General features: G+C 39.4%; 2 protein-coding genes and 1 long non-coding RNA gene across 3 annotated transcripts in view; 2 read left to right on the forward strand and 1 right to left on the reverse strand.

The window, feature by feature from the left end:
• The window catches only part of LOC134801853 (protein madd-4), a 490,229-nt gene that overhangs the window by 89,455 nt on the left and 382,747 nt on the right, over positions 1-18,027 (forward strand). The gene's annotated exons all lie outside the window — the stretch shown is intronic.
• LOC134801563 (uncharacterized) lies at positions 9,335-11,487 on the reverse strand. Its single transcript, XR_010145693.1, has 2 exons — positions 11,377-11,487; positions 9,335-10,494 (listed from the first exon to the last, which is right to left on the reverse strand). It is a non-coding gene; the product is annotated as an uncharacterized LOC134801563 (long non-coding RNA).
• On the forward strand, positions 9,364-11,454 carry LOC134801560 (uncharacterized). The gene is made up of 2 exons (XM_063774160.1): positions 9,364-9,559; positions 10,521-11,454. Exons 1-2 carry the CDS (start codon positions 9,364-9,366, stop codon positions 11,087-11,089), a joined length of 765 nt encoding a protein of 254 aa, XP_063630230.1. The 3' UTR covers positions 11,090-11,454.

Below are 18,027 nucleotides of genomic sequence, written 5' to 3' on the forward strand. Positions count from 1 at the left end.
CTTGGCAATTAAAATGGGACACATTGACAGCAAAACTGTGGAACTTTTGTTCCTTAAGACAAAAGTGGATGACAGCGGGGCCGCCTTTTCATACAAACGTAGTCTCCTTTATTTTCCTTATAACATTATACTCGTAGAAAATATTTTTACAATGCGTCCTTGTCTCAAAACTATTATAAATACGATAAAATTGAGGTTCTTTCAACTTACTTCTGTTTTAATTTAACTTACCTCGGTCTTCCCGTTATTAACCACAGCTAAACCATTAATTTTTTTTTTCTATTTTAATTTTTTTATGGAATTTGTTTTCACTCCTCTAACTCATTATATTATGCAATAATAAAAAAATCTGTCCATTGATTTTTTCTGTGAAGAACGTGATCAAGTCGTTTTGTATTTCCTTTGCATTTGCCTGAGACTAGTTATTTAGTTATCATGGGTCTCATTCGCGCCAACATGTACGGACATCAGTTAGATGTCATTCTGATATCACTGTAGGTACGGTCGAATTGGCCTGTAGGTCAGTCACTAATACAGTCGTTCAATATCCATCATTCCTTCTGTTCGTGTGTCACTCATTAGAACGAAGAAACTTTTTCATCTCGATACACTGTTTATAACACAAACCACGAACCCTTTGCTCTTTAAGGGTTCCGTACCCTCATCTTGGTCCCTTTGAGTTCCGAAGCAACAATTAAATTTAGGTGTCCCACGACCACATCCGTTTATTGACCCTTTTGACCTAAATAGCGAGGGCGGTGTTTTACAACTGCTGGGTTAAGATCGGATCGGATAGTTACCGGATAATTCAAATTAAATACAAGGCATTTATTATCATTTGCTGTATCATCTTGGACCGCACCAAATAAGGGAATATGTATCAACATAAATCGAGACTGTAAATGTTTTGAACTATATCCCTATTTAATACCTTATAATACCATTGGCGTCATCACCAAGCTGAAATGGAATTGGGGGGGACATTTTTCCAGGCAGAGTGATGGCAAGTGGACCAAAATGTTGACGGATTGATGGCCGCTGTCGGATGAAAGAAGCGCCTGGCGTCCGTTTGGCTCGTTGGGTGGATGACATTCGAAAAATCGCGGGACATTTCTGGATGAGACTAGCCCAGGACCGGGATAAGTGGCGTACACGAAGAGAGGCCTATGCTCAGCAGTGGGCGACTGGAGGCTAAAATGATGATGATGATGATACCTTTAAATGCCCAATTGCGAAAAAATATGGATTTTATAATCGTGTTTTGATATTCTTTGCCTACGAGCATAAAAAGTAATTTGATTTTAATATTCCGAGGGTAAAAGAATTTAGATATAATTTTATATCATATAAATATTAATGTATTTTAATTTAAATATTAACTGGGTGACGGTTATTGATGAGTTGATGACTTATGGTTATTTTTAAATAATTTTGTAATTAGGAAGGCACGAATAATTTTTGGACTGTCATATGAATATGATGAAAGGTTTTTATAATCCTGTTTTATTTATGATTAAAACGCCAATTGAATTTATAACTATTTTAAAGACAAACTAGCCTATTTGCTAACATTTCTTCATTATTGGTTTCTGTATACATATATTTTTATGCATACCCAGCCAAAAAATTTTGCTAATGGGCAATAATCCACAATTTTATTACAGAGTTAATAAATTAGGCAAAAATGTACAATGTTATGGGCTGGCAAACTTATGGTACACGTCAGTGGCGGCGCGTCAAACAATTCAAACATATCCATAGGCAAGCCGGGGCTTTAATTTGGCTTACATATTTCCTTTACAACTCTGCTCAAACGTCCAAAAACAGGCAAGCCGGTGGGAATCGGCTTTTATGGACGCGCCGCCACTGGTACACGTTATATCTACTAAATTACAGCACGTCATAGTAATTTTATATAACGGCAATGAAGTTTTGTTATACCTGACACAGTTTATTTGTAATTCAAAAAAGTAACTATCTTAATTTACTAATTCAGCCATAAATGGTTGTAGAACAAGGATTACACCAGCTAATTTAATTAAATTTATATATAATTAAAATGGCTATAAAATTATAATAAAACCAAACACCTAAGTGTCACCCACGAGGTAACCTTTGCCCTTAATACTATTAATATAAAACGAAAGTTAAACCAAATGAATTCAAGATTAAATATTAGTTTAACAGGCCGTAAAAAATGACCCTTTTTCACTTATTAAGCCTTTCAAGCATTTTAAACTATAAAATAATGTACTTAAGGTTCAAATTACACCTAGTCAAAGATGTTACATAACTCATTTTTATTTCTAAGACTAAGTATTGTTTTAAGGCATAATAAACTTTAATCAAAAGGGACAGAGGTGAATTTTGAGTAGCAAGCTCTGGAGACATTAACTTGATGAAATATTTTGTTTGCGTTTTAATGCAATCGTATTTTTTGGTCGTCCATAAAATATACAGAAGTGTTACTCTGTTATTTTTACTTCAAGGCACCTATACAACATAATTTAGTTTTAATTTCTTGTCTTTGTAACTTTATTTCAAAATAATACATAAACTCTAAATTTTTATGTACAATGAAATGTCTATGTTCCTGACTTTCATTCTAGTTGACAGTGGTATTACTAAAAGAAATTACAACATAATTAATAATAATATTTTATACAGAGCGGCAAAGCACATACCTATATATTGGACGAAGCTTTCAATACACTTTGGACTTCGAAAAACGGTCCATATGACTGACGCTTATCTGACTTAAGGATGACTCACGTTAGACCGGGCCGTGTCCGACTCGGAGATTCCGGCGCATCGTTTTTTATGAAAAGCATCACGTGTCATGTCATAGAAAAGTAAGCTCCGGAAGCTCCGGTCCGGACACTGCCCGGTCTAACGTGAGTCGTCCTTTACTTATATCACTAAAAGTTGTACCTTCTCCATAAATGTACCCCATTCACAGTAATATTACCTAATACACAATTTTCCGCTACTTATTTAAAAAAAAAAGTTATTTGTCAATAAAAGTTTCTATTGGCTAAAATCACTACATCTTATAAAACAAAGTCCCCCGCCGCGTCTGTCTGTTTGTGTGTATGTATGTTCGCGATAAACTCGAAAACTACGGGACGGATTTTCATGCGATTTTCACCTATCAATAGAGTGATTCTCGAGAAAAGTTTAGGTGTATTTTTTTTAAGGTTTTGTGTAGCCCACGCGAAGCTCGGGGTCGCTAGTTCAATTATATGAGTCAAATCTCTTGCACGGCATTACAATATTTGATACGAGAAGGAAGATATGAATGAATTGCAAAAAAATTGTACGTAATTAAGCGCAGTTAAGAAGCTGTGATTAGTCTTAACTAAATTGATTCATTCGTGTTACGAAAATTAACTATGCAAATTGTATTTGTATTGTATTTATTGTACTTAATTCGTACACATAATATAAGTCTATAGCATACGCTAACACACTTTCATACATCTAACTTAAATAGAAATGGCTTAACTGTGGTAACACAATGGAATCAATTAACTTTAGACTAATTACAGGTGCTTATCTATGTAAAAATTTTTTTGCAATTGACTCATATTCCAGCTACATTCCATCAAACTGAGCATTAGGTAACAACCCTTCAGAGTTGAGAGAGCAATGCAAGAAATTAATAAATCGACAATAGCACTCTAACTCATTGTTGAACTTTTACAATTACGCTGAGCGATGTTAGACTAGAGTTCAGTTGTTTAAGCTGGCTGCAAACGGACAAGTCGATAAGGTATAATTGACTCTTGTATTTTTTGATGGATTCGAAGATACATCTTCTCGATAAATCTTCTTAGAAGATAACGAACGAAGAGGTATTAAGTGTGAAATAGAAGAGGATGATACTGACGGAGAAGAGAAGAGGATGATACGGACACCATCAACAACAGACGGGGAAAAATGATTGGACATTAGATACGGCACGACAACTTCTTTAAAGGCAAGATAAAAGAAAGGAGACGCAGGGGCAGACCAAGACGTAGCTACGTAGACCGAATAAAGAAAAAGCTGGTGTCGTGTCGTATCAAGAGGTCAAGGATATGGCATACGAGAGGGAGAAATGGAAAATACTCCACCAATCTTAAATTGAAATTGAAGAAGACGAAAATACATATTTTAATGCAAGGTAGTGACGAAAATGTATCAGTCAGCGTTGTGAATAATACAATCCAAGTAGGTACATGTTTATAGGCAGGTAAGGGTTGAACAAATTTTTTCAACGGACCTCTAGAAAAATCTTACCCTTAGGGTACCCAGTGGTCCGCTGGCCTTGTAGAGGTCTCGAGAGCCTGTAGACGGTCTTACCTTAGTTTATAAGTCTTCCTCACATTATCATAGTGTGCGGGCAGCCTAAAGTCACCGTGAGTCAACGTCGCTAAAGCACACAGCACTAATGAAGTCACTGAGTACATCCCCTTATTCACGAACCGTTGCACTCGCTTATCGGCTCACATCTAGAATATGCTTGATCTGTCATCATCATCATCATCATTGGCCTGTAACATCAATAAGATGATGGTTTAGACAGCGTCCATATTAAGAGTGCGGCACTTTCGCAAATGACTATTAAGTCCAATGCGAGAGCGGCAGCCGCGACCGCATAGCTGGCAGGAGAATGCCGTGCACGGTGACGAAGGTGGGAGAGCGGCGCGCTGGTGTCTCAGTTCTCGCCTAGTGTGAAGAAGGCTAAACCACGCTTCATCGTGGGCAACTACCCCTTCACCCAGGGTTTAAAACAGACAGGGCTTGATCTGTAAAAGGCTTATAAAACCCCATTACCTTCTACTCGCGACTTCGTTCACGTAAAAGTATATTCGTCCCCTTCAAGTGTGGCTGTCACCAGTTTGGCACTGATATAAACGCTAGCGTGAACTTAACTTACTTTCTATGCATCTCGCTCGTACTGACATAATTATTAGTGCGAGCGAGTTGTATAGGAAAGTAAAAAGGGTGTGCGCGTGATGTATGAAAATTTAACTCTCGTGTTTGTAATTTTCTTGGTTGTAACTGTTGTAAGACGACATTCCAATTATTCTTCAGCCATTCATTATTGCCCTAATGCCATAATAAGGAACTATGAGAAGGATCGGCCTGAGGTTTAGGAGTTAAGGATGATTCCCGCTAAAACGGTCCGGGTCCAAGCCGTAGCGCCTGATACTTACTTCATTTTTAAAAAAAAACATCACATGAACACCGATCGCCCGCCATAGAAAACAAAAATAAAAATACATATGACTCATCATTCGCGAGGTTTCTGTTTGTGGCAAACTACTAGTATTAATAGAGGATTGTGGTTAGTAAGCTTCATGAATTGCTTCGGGCAAAGCGACGGACCGCACCGATTACAATGCCTTGTCCTGACAGCTTGCAATATACAGGAACTTAGTTACCCAACTGGCGAGCTTTGACGTTTGCTATATTCAAACTATGGAGGGTAGAAGTAACTCTGTGTTTATACACATATACAGTATACACACATGTCAAATTGTTAAGGCTCGTAGCGTCAGTGGTAAAATTGGTGGTAAAGTTTTAGTGGAAGGCCGTTTGATAAAAAAAACCGGGCAAGTGCGAGTCGGACTCGCGCACGAAGGGTTCCGTACCATAATGCAAAAAAAAAACAAAAAAAAAAGCAAAAAAAACGGTCACCCATCCAAGTACTGACCACTCCCGACGTTGCTTAACTTTGGTCAAAAATCACGTTTGTTGTATCGGAGCCCCATTTAAATCTTTATTTTATTCTGTTTTTAGTATTTGTTGTTATAGCGGCAACAGAAATACATCATCTGTGAAAATTTCAACTGTCTAGCTATCACGGTTCGCGAGATACAGCCTGGTGACAGACAGACGGACAGCGAAGTCTTAGTAATAGGGTCCCGTTTTACCCTTTGGGTACGGAACCCTAAAAATGTATACTTTTTTTTTAATACTCAACAGCAAAAAATCTCCACCTTACAGTCAGCACCACCAATACTAAATAGTAGTTAGCGGGCAAACCTTCGAATACTCTTATAAATATAAATCTATCTCTTCTTTCGTTCAAAAATATCTTAACCACTAGCGTTTCCACGTAGCCATATATTTTTTATTAAGATGTGAGCATGTTTGATACTTTTGACGCATAGTCAGATACCGTACTCTTGATACTGACAATATCAGTCTTATATAAATTGTTTTTAGGTATGACAAAGGCAAATTGTATAAACATTACAAATTCCTATGGCTTGAGATTTATAGGCACTATCCATGACTGCGTTAGACATCTTAACATAATTCACAAACGAAAATGTAAATCTGTATGATTTAGTACCAACTTCCAACCGTGTCAGTTTCACATCAAAAACGCCGCCTCAAACCGTCGCCATACAAATCCAAATATTTATCAACACCCGTGTCTAATGTTTTATTTATATAACGAGTAATTAAACGAATTCATTGCAATTAAATAAACAGAAAGTGAGTTTTTATCGTAGAGATCACGCAAAGCGGATCGAATGGACGATCTTCGCTTTTCGTATGCAAAATGTAATCGATTATCGATATAGATATGTTGACAATCTAGGTTTGTGGCGTTTTGATGAAATTACCATGCCAGAATGAAACTAGGTTAAGTTTTATTAATACGAAATCTGACCTCTCGTCTTTGGAAGATATTTTTATAAACAAAACGATAAAACATATCATTTCATAATGTAGTGTAGTTACAGTAAGTGTACAAAAATATTTTTATAAATACCTAATGGAAAACAATCATTATTTATAAAAATATTTTAAAACACGAGCTCGTACCGCACCTATGAATATATTACGATTTTTAGGGTTCCATACCCAAAGGATAAAACGGGACCCTATTACTAAGACTCCGCTGTCCGTCCGTCCGTCCGTCCGTCCGTCTGTCACGAGGCTGTATTTCACGAACCGTGATAGCTAGACAGTTGAAATTTTCACAGATGATGTATTTATGTTGCCGCTATAACAAAAAATACTAAAAACAGAATAAAATAAAGATTTAAGTGGGACTCCCATACAACAAACGTGATTTATGACCGAAGTTAAGCAACGTCGGGAGGGGTCAGTACTTGGATGGGTGACCGTTTTTTTTTGCCGTTTTTTGCATTATGGTACGGAACCCTTCGTGCGCGAGTCCGACTCGCACTTGCCCGGTTTTTTTTTTCTAATCTCAGTTCGTAGGATCCTTGTAATCAATTAACACCTTTCTACAACCCGGTTCGCTGCATCTACATAGGTAGGTATTATCGGTAGAATAAAAGGTGCTCAAAAATATATGAACACGGTAACTAGCGCCTTGACTATATAGAGGCGTGTTCAGATATTTATGAGCACCTTGGCCGCTTTGATATATCTGATGACGACTGTACTTCTAAGCAGTTCATCGTAGTCACTTCACTTCTTCTGTGGACTGTACTTATTTATACGAGTTATAAGTATTGCTTCCAAAAGCTTCATAACTCATCTGTTTTCTTTCCTGAATCAAGATTGAAGTTAACGCGTACAAATGCTTTAAAAAGAGCCGACAAAAATAGAAAAGATCGTTATTTTAAGACAAAATACAAAGAAAAGTATGAATGGATTCCGAAGGAAAAGTCGCGGTAAAGTTTTAAGGGGAGATTGCTTTAATCGGTTGGAGATTTGAGAGGATAATAAGTTTGATAAAAATGTTGATTTGAATATTTTTTTACTGTTTAAATTTCAGGGTCGACTTTTATACTTATTAGCAAATAAAGATAAGTACCTACCTAGTGCCTACTTTTTTAAAAAGAATGATCATAATATATGAAGATTTATAGAGTCGTCGTCGTAAATTTAAGAGTTAGCCTCTTGTCGGTGTAGCTCTCTCCATTTGACTCTATCCAGGGCCGCCTCCTTGATTTCCTTATACGACATTACAGCTACCTTTTCTTTTATTTGTGTGATTTATAGAGTGATTAAAGAAAATTTGCTTGAAAACATCTGTATATCTAGTCAGAATTTTTTTAGGTAACCGAATGTTATCATTACATTGGTATTTCTTTAAATACGAGTATTATTCTAACTACTACTACTGGTGGTATTCTTTCCTACACAATGGTATTTTTTTAAACGTTTTAGATGCTTTCAAATCTTTACGAGTTTAGGTGATAATTTGATAAACTTATAAGTACATTTTTTATAACATAACATAACACTAAAAACTTATAAGTATAATACTTGCATAATCCTTAATTTCCATAATATGTATCCTCCATAAGCTGATATTTAAAAAAATAACGTTGTTTTTTTTTTAATAAAAAATCTTTAATTGACCAGGCACCGAATTGCTCTTAAATGGACGGCTGTTTGTGCCATAACTTCCGAAGGAATTTTCAACGATTAAAATAATCAACATATACTATAAAGGATTTACATTGAAATTTATAGTTATATGTATTTAATAACTATAACAGAACGGCGATAATGCATTAAAATAGTTACATTAGCATAGAAGCGCAGTTATGCTAGTTTGGGACAAGTGGCTTGTTATATTTAATGGCGGCTTGACAAAAACTATCAAACTGTTAGAACGATTAAAGTGTTATTAGCATAGTTTAAAATAATTCTAGTTACGCCTACGATATTTTTTATTATTATTTAATTTGTTCTATTAGGATTCCGCGTTTAATATGAATTAATTTAATCACGCGTCTGGTTTTGCTTTTATATGTGAGCCCTTGTACAAATGCAATTAAAATTTCGTTAGCGCGATGAACAAATCGCCATATTCCGTTCAGCGACATCTAGCGACATATTTAGTAAACTTTTAACCATGAAACTAAGAACGGAACGGCCTGTTTGATTTCGCATCGCACGCTTTTTGCACAAATAGCAACACTGTTCAACGGTGGACCTTATGCCATTTGTAATAAGGTTTACGAACTGTCAGTTAACAGTGAACGCGATGGTATCTACGTCGACGTCAAATATTTTAAGCGTTATTACAACAGAGTAACAGCCCGTTCACACAGGGTGTCCGTTTTACTGTTCCGTTTTATCGTATACGTTTTTTTTCATTGATGGCGTATGGAGTTGTATGAGCGACTTCACATATGACACAGTATTCAGTATACAGTAAAAAATAACGGTCCGTAAAATTGTGACATTCCGTTTTGTCATCGAATACTGGATGAACGGAATACGTATCCGTCATGTATCCGTACGTTTTTACTGGATATAAACTGTGTGTGGTGTGGGGGGCGGGGGGAGCGGTGCAGCTAGACAAACAAGTTTGTACATGCACGCATTGTCTATTTTGCATTCATTAAAGAACGCGTGCTTTTGTTGCGACCAACCATGTCAATCAAGGAATGGGATAACTTAATAGACAAGGAATTGTTAATTAGTTTAATGGAACAGAGACCAGTTCTTTGGGACAAGACGCTAGATAAATACAAAGACAAGACTGCTAGTACTGCAAGTTGGCGCGAAATATGCGTTATTTTAAACAAAGATTTTGAGGATATGGAACAAAAACAAAGACAAGAGTTCGGTAAGTTTTCGTTTTATATTTGAATTGAGGTATATTCTAGATAGATTGGTCCTGCCATGAAACCGACCCAGCTTCGGACATAAAATAGTTCATAAATTCTGTTCGAACTGAATTAGCAGCATTACCACCTCGTGTCCTTCTCTCATTAGGTAGGTTTTCGAGTTGAACTTCTTCAGATACGCTATTATCACTGTTTGAGATTAAACCCTCCTCATCCCTGATAAAGTTGTGTAGAACAGTACATGCCTTAACGATCCATATAGCTGTTGTTTTATCAGTGTCTAAAGGTCGATGGAATATTCTCCACTTATTAGCTAAGATACCGAAAACACATTCAACGTATCTCCTAGCTCTAGTCAAGCGATAGTTGAATATTCGCTTATTTTTGTCCAGGTGCGTCCCGCCAAACGGCCTAAGTAAATTTTCATGTAATCCGAAACCTTCGTCTCCAATGATCACATATGGAACTCTCAACTCTGAGTTTGTTGATAATGGGCATGGTGCTGGTATTTGTAAACTGCCGTCTAGCATCATTTTCCAAAATGTTGTCTCCTTGAATATTGATGAATCACATTCTTTCCCATAAGATCCAACACTAACGTATACGAAGCGATAGTCAGAGTCTACGATCGCTAATAATACGATGGAAAAAAAATCCTTGTAATTCATATACATTGAACCGCTATTTTGTGGTTTTTTAAGTCTGACATGTTTTCCATCTGCTGCACCGAGACAGTGTGGAAAATTTGCTCTTTTGTTAAATCCATCTGCTATCTGTTTCCACTCAATCGACTGATGCAGGAAGTCGCATATATACAGCACTCAAATTATTCCATATGCATCTTGAAACGTCTTTTATAATGTTGCTAACGGTCGATACACCAACACGATAGGTGTAATGAAGATCTTTAAATGAACATCCGGATGCTACATATCTGAAAAAAAAATTTTTTTGTTTCAGGAAAATATGTTATAAAAAAGTGGAGACAGATTAGAGATGCTTGGGTGAGAACGTTAAAAGATAAAAAGAATTGCAAGACATCTGGTTCTGCTGTCTCAAAGATAAAGCCGTACAAATATCATCATCAGATGTTATTTTTAAAAAATATTATTGAGCCTGGTGAAACGCACGAAAGTGCCTGTGCTGAAAAAACTGATGAGGTTAACACCACGGCAGTAAACAAAAATAATAAAACAAACGGAGATGACGGTGACGAGATTGAACATATTCGCAATGACACTCAAACAAAATCCCCCCCGACAAAACGAAGAGCACCAACAAAAAGATTAAATGAATTAGATGCTAAAATGATGGCCTACATAGACCACCAGATAAAACCCAAGAACATTGAACCGGATGATCGTAATCTCTTATTCTTCAAAGGTATTTTGCCGTCCTTGGCTGTGCTAAATGATGATGAAATTCTAGAATTTCAGTCTGGAGTTATTAAACTATTGCAAGATATTAAAAGAAGGAAAGTTAACCCGTCAACCAATTGGTCATCTCCATATACGCAAGCACTAGGCTAGTAATCACCAAACACAAGGGCATTTTACCCAAGCATCTGGTGCTATTAATCACCAAACACAAGGGTATTTTACCCAAGCATCTGGTGCTATTAATCACCAAACACAAGGGTATTATACCCAAGCATCTGGTGCTAGTAACCAAATACAAATTTTACAAGACCAGATTATAGTGTATAGTGATAGTACACCATCACCATCAGTACAATCTACGTGCAGTGATGAGAACACGCTAGATATGTCTGGGTTTTAATATTGTAAACGTTTGAGTAAAAATAAAAAGTACTTACCTTAAAAATATTGCTAGTTTTTCTTCAGGGCAGATACTTTTCCTCCAATTAGTGTCTTGCTTTTTTAAATCCTTTTCCAGTAGTTTAAGAAGATGATCAAAAGAAGACATCGACATACGAAAGTAATTAAAAAATTTTGAGTCGTCTCCCCGCAACTGACTCATGAGTAAACTGTAAGCACCTGCTCTACCTCTTTGCACCAAGAGTGGATGCTGCCAATAACGCCGATTGTACCGTCTCCGCTGGCGATAGTACCAATACAACACGACAACGTCCATCCTGGTAGACTAGCGGTGGTATACTGACGTGTCCGTAATTACGGAGACTACGTATGTGTGAACGGGCTCTCAGTTAATGCCGGATACGTTGAACGTTATACGGTGCCTATGTGTGAACAAAGCATATTTTTTTGTTGTATCCGTTAAAACGTGTACCGTAAATACGGATACTCTGTGTGAACGGGCTGTAAGGTGCAAAACTGTAAAGTTATTTTTGTATACTAAAAAAATACCAATCACCCTAAAAGTCTTCGAGCAACACCGGCTTCCGACACATCGGAAGGGAGGGGCCCAAGCGATATCTCACCGTACAAATCTTTCTGCCATTTTTCGCGGGGGGAAAGGTGCACACAGTCGCACTTCTCACACACTTACATACAAAATCCAATCTGTAATGACGACACAAATACATAGAAAATGACACACGTCAAAGACAAATCTTGCAACCTCTTTTTGTGCACGGACGAGTGACAAGTGTCACAACACGCACACTAACACATTTTCGTTGAAGTATGTTATCGTATTCTGAGAGATGAGAAGTCGGATTTGTCGCTCGACCGATCCGCAATTTGTACTGAGCGAGCAAAATCGATAAATCCAACAATTACATGAGACTAAATATAATAATTGTGTTTGAATGTAATTAAACGTATGATATGTAAAAAAAAATATTACATGTGAAATGTAACACTTTCTTTTTGTAAATTTGATGTCCCCGACCTCTTCTTATAACAAAAAACCGAGCAAACAGGCATTTTTGTGCAGCAGTGTTCACGCGCGCGTCTGAACTCGGTCTAGTGAAAAATCCAAGTGCAACTAGTTTTATTACCCGCGCTAGATTAGATTGACGCGCTAATCTTGTACCTCGGCAGAGGGGAAATAGTGCGAATGCCGCCTCCCTTCCGTGTTGCTCGAAGCTAAAAGTAGTCTTTAACGTACCATAAAATATTTACGCCATGTTACCCGGAACTGGATGTCTTATCGAACGAATAAAAGGTTAATGTGTTTCGTATCGCGTAAAGTCGCCATCAGACAATATCGGAGCGGCCGAGGTGGTCGAAAATATCTGAACACGCGCTCTAACGCCTTGACAATAGAGGCGTGTTCAGATAATTGTGAGCGCCTTGGCCGCTCCGATATATCTGATGGCGACTGTGCCGTCCGATCAATATAAACCGTTTATCAAAAAGACGTATGTGATGTTTGTCTTGTATGAACATAAGACGTTTTGGGTGTGAGGGTGTTATCATAGCGTTTGGCTATGATTGGTTTTGGTTATTATACCCTTATCTATGATATTAAAAAGAGGGTGGTTAGCCGTATCAAGCCGTATACAATTTACCAAATTTATCTTTCGATAGTTATTTCAAATTGTGCGAAGCAAAATATAGTTCTAATATGATTGTCATTGTTTCTTCGCCTGCTGACACATGGAAGTTTCTAAAATCTATTGGTGTGGGTAGCTCTCAGTGTAGTTCTAATTCTTTACCATTCCCTTTAAACGATTTTAATAATCATTTTTCTAAAACTTCTTCCTTAGACCCCACTACAAAGTCTCTTGGTTTATCTTTCATCAGTACTCTGTCATCTCCTTCTATAACTACATTCTCTTTCACCCCGGCTACTGACGACGAGATACGTAAGGTGCTATTGTCGGTAAAGTCGAATGCGATCGGACATGACGAGATAAGTAGGTTAATGATAATAAATATCTTAGAAAACATTGTACCAATCATCACTTACATTGTAAATTTTTCATTGTCCTCGGGTATTTTCCCTTCTGCGTGGCGTAGTGCCTTTGTTATTCCTCTCCCGAAAACCCCTAATCCCACTCTACTTCATCTTTTCATCATACATCACATCTTTTCCAACCATCTCCTCTCACCGCTACAGTCAGGTTTCCGCCCAGGTCACAGTACCACCACTGCGCTGCTAAAGGTCGTTGAAGATGTAAGGCTTGGCATTGAATCTTCACTAGTTACTGTCTTGGTCCTAATTGACTTCTCGAACGCATTCAACGCAGTAAATCACGATCTCCTCCTCGCTACACTTAATCACCTAAATATCTCGTCGTCAGTGGCAGAGTGGTTTGCATCCTACCTACAGGGACGCCGCCAGGCCGTCCGAGCTGATCAGTCGCTTTCCGACTGGTGCGACCTAACTTCGGGCGTTCCTCAGGGTGGTATACTTTCTCCCTTGCTTTTTTCCGTTTTTATTAACTTGATTACAACCAAAATTAAGTGCTCCTACCATTTATATGCTGATGACCTACAACTTTACACCCAATCGAGGCTTGAGGACGTGGATGAGGCTATCTCGAGATTGAATGATGACCTCAATCGCATCTCATCTTGGTCCAAAGACTTCGGAATTGCTGTGAATCCCTCCAAGTGTCAGGCTATCATTATCGGGAATCCGCGTCTGGTATTAAATAAGGACTTCACGTATGTTGCACCGATTCTCTTCGAAAATATTGTCATCCCTTTTTCCACCAAAGTTAAAAACTTAGGATTGCTGTTTGACTGTGGCCTGACCTGGGAACCCCAAGTGTCCGATGTGTGTCGAAGAGTTACGTATACCTTGCGCTCGCTATATAGGTTTAAACATTTTCTACCGATTTCTACCAAAACTCTCCTTATTCAAGCACTGGTGTTACCTGTCATTGATTATTGTGATGTGTGCTGCACTAATATGACGCAAGAATTACTGGACAAGCTCGACCGACTACAGAACAACTGTATTCGGTTCATTTATGGCCTCCGGAAATATGACCACGTATCCGCCTTTCGCCATAAACTCAACTGGCTTCGTATTCGTGAGCGCAGAAGTCTCAAAAGTTTATGCACCCTGTTCTCCATTCTATTTGACCCAGTGGCGCCAGATTACTTGAGATCTGAATTTAAATTTGTAACTGCCCGACCCGGATGCGAACTTCGCACTGCTCGTAAACTTGTTTTAGCTGTCCCGCATCACCGTTCTAGTGCTATCCAAATCATTCACCGTGCAAGCCATCCGTCTCTGGAATGATTTGCCTCTCAGCATACGACAAGCCGACACTAAGTTAACGTTCAAGCGCAAGCTGCGCAAGTATCTTTTTGAAAAGTCTCATAATTAAATCATAGTAAATTAGGAGCAGGTATATTTATGTATATTTATATATATTATATATCATTATTGTATACATATACGTATATATCGTTGTTGTATATATATTTATTTTATCTTCTTACATTTATATCTGTACCTATTAATTTTAAGCATCAAGTTTTAGTGTTTTTACATACCCGCACCAACTATGCTTCTCTGTTTGGCCTAAAGGTTGACTGGTAGAGAATGCCGTGTAGCATTAAGTCCGCCTTTTGTCACTGTATATTTTTTACTGTGCAATAAAGTTTAAAATAAAAAATAAATAAAAATAATTGTCACCCGGAGGTTTGTTAAGATGGTTTTTTAATGTTCCGTAAAAGTAGTACCTACAATAATAAAAAACAAGTTAGGGCACTTCAAGTGGGAATGATATTTTAGGGTTCCGTACCCAAAGATCCTGACTCCTGAAGACGATCCTGACTCCTGTGCAGCCAATGTTGCCGAGACAATACTGCTGGGAATGGATTGTTTCATTCCCAACTCGGTAATAGCTGCGGGAGCAAAGCGACGTCCTTGGTTTAATCGGCCTTGTAAAGAAGCTACAGTTCGCAAGCAAGCTGCTTACAGGGCTTGGACCAAGGCCGTAGCTAATAAGGATCCGAACATTTCTGATGTGAAACGCAAATTAAACGCTGCCTCGAGGTCCAGTAAAAAAGCCATTGCCCGGGCTAAATACGCGATTTCGTCGGCAGAATTGGTGAGAAACTAGCGGGCTATCCCACTGGGAGTCGCGCGTTCTAGTCGCTCGACAAAGCTGCCGAGGGAAATTTTTGTCAGTCGTCTTTACCACCACTGCGGAAAGCTGATGGTGATCTGGCCCACAGTGCAAAAGAGAAAGCCGATCTACTTGGTACTCTTTTTGTCTCGAACTCGACCCTGAACGACGACGGTAGCGCCGTGCCGCCCACCATCCCGCGGTGCGTATACTCCATGCCAGAAATCTCATTCACACAGAGGGATATTCGGCGGGAGTTGCTATCCCTGAACGTCCATAAGTCGAGCGGGCCAGACGGCATACCAGCTCTTGTGCTTAAGCAGTGTGCTTCTGAGTTGTGTCCCGTGTTGGCGCGTCTTTTCACACTCTCTAGCGACAAACGGCATGTTCCATCTTCGTGGAAGACGGCCCTTGTGCACCCTGTGCCTAAAAAGGGCGATAGATCGGACCCATCGAATTACAGGCCTATCGCTATTACCTCCCTTCTCTCTAAGGTCATGGAGCGTATAATTAACGCAAAGCTCCTGAGATACCTAGAAGAACACGACCTGATCAGCGACCGCCAGTATGGTTTTCGCCACGGTCGCTCGACTGGTGATCTTCTAGTGTATCTCACACACCGCTGGGCTTCGGCCATTGAGAGTCAAGGTGAGGCATTGGCAGTCAGCCTAGATATAGCGAAAGCGTTCGATCGGGTCTGGTATCGGGGTCTTCTGTCGAAGTTACCATCTTATGGATTGCCGGAGAGACTATGCAAATGGATCGCTAGCTTTTTGTCCGGCAGACGCATACGAGCTGTAGTAGACGGAAGCTGCTCCGATAGCATGGACATTAACGCTGGCGTTCCGCAAGGTTCTGTGCTATCCCCAACGCTGTTTTTGCTGCACATCAATGACATGTTGTCTATCGATGAGATTCATTGCTATGCAGACGACAGTACTGGGGATGCCTATTACACAGGCCGTGCCAATATCCCTCGTTCTGTGGTGCTGGAGAGTCGTGAAAAGCTTGTGTCGGACATTGAGAGCCCTCTATCCAGAGTTTCGGTGTGGGGTCGGGACAATTTAGTGCGATTCAACCCCACCAAGACACAAGTTTGCGCGTTCACCGCTAAGAAAACCCCATTTACTGTGGTCCCACAGTTCCAGGGCACAGCCCTTACCATGTCAGGGAGTATTGGGATCCTAGGTGTCGACATCTCCAGTGACGTCCGGCCACCTGGCTACGGAATTGGACGTCACTGGAGACGGAAGGTAAGGCTGCGCTGGCATCCAAAAAACTCGGTGTGCTCAATAAAGCGAGGCGATACTTTACTCCGGGGCAAAGACTGCTGCTTTATAAATCGCAAGTCAGACCCCATTTGGAGTACTGCTGTCACCTTTGGGCAGGAGCACCTGGATGCCAGCTTGGACCCTTCGACTCAGTCCAAAGGCGCGCTGTACGAATCGTCGATGATCCCAAACTCACAAGCGGTATTGAACCTTTAAGTCTAAGGAGAGACTTTGCCTCCTTGTGTGTGTTCTACCGCTTGTACAATGGGCTGTGCTTTGAGGAATTATTTGACATGATGCCAACGGCCGCTTTCTATCACCGCACCGCTCGCCGTCGGCAGAACCTAAATGGTCGCGTACTGTGCGATTTAAGAGGAATTTCCTCCCGCGGACGCTCCGGCTGTGGAATGAGCTCCCTACCGAGGTTTTCCCGAGGGTCTACAGTATGGGGTTCTTCAAAAAAGGAGTGTACAGGTTTTTAAAAGGTCGGCAACGCGCTTGTAGCACCTCTGGGGTTGCAGGCGTCCATAGGCTACGGTGACTGCTTACCATCAGGCGGGCCGTATGCTTGTTTGCCACCGATGTGGTATAAAAAAAAGAGTAAAAACGGGACCCTATTAGTAAGAGTCCACTGTCCGTTTGTCCGTCTGTATGTCTGTCCGTCTGTCTGTCTGTCACCAGGCTGTATATATCTTATCATGAACCGTGACAGTTAGACAGTTGAAGTTTTCACAGATGATGTATTTCTGTTGCCGCTATAACAACAAATACTTACTGAAAAGTACGGAACCCGAATGCCGGGCGAGTCCGACTCGCACTTGTCCAAAATCCGACTCGCACTTGGTTGTTGTTGTGGTTATTTATATTATACTTAGTAGTACAAATAGTACAGTCAGCAGCACTGCAGAAGTTGCTAAACGGGCCAGGTGTTCAAAATGATCTTGACGCGACTTTATTGTTAAGAGAATAAGAGCGTGTCAAGGTAATTTTGAACTCCTCGCCCGCTTAGCAACTTCTATTGATGCTGCTGACTATATACTAGTTATATCTAATTGTATAGTGCATTTTTTCGTGGTCCTAAATTATCTCATTCGATTTTTTCGCGTTTGTTTTAAACGCGCTAAATAATGGTATTGTAAATAAAAATTTCCTTGTCTTAGACCTAAAAACCTTATTTAAGTATAGGTACATATAGTATCATTGAGAGCCGGTTGAAACAAACTGTCGTCAAACTTTACCG

This window comes from Cydia splendana, chromosome 2 (genome assembly GCF_910591565.1).
Source record: "Cydia splendana chromosome 2, ilCydSple1.2, whole genome shotgun sequence".
Taxonomy (NCBI): domain Eukaryota; kingdom Metazoa; phylum Arthropoda; class Insecta; order Lepidoptera; family Tortricidae; genus Cydia; species Cydia splendana.

Coding starts and splice junctions, on each gene's coding strand:
- LOC134801560 (XM_063774160.1), top strand. CDS start 9,364: ATGTCAATCAAGGAATGGGATAACTTAATAGACAAGGAATTGTTAATT. Junction 9,560..10,520: donor AAAACAAAGACAAGAGTTCG/GTAAGTTTTCGT, acceptor TTTTTGTTTCAG/GAAAATATGTTATAAAAAAG.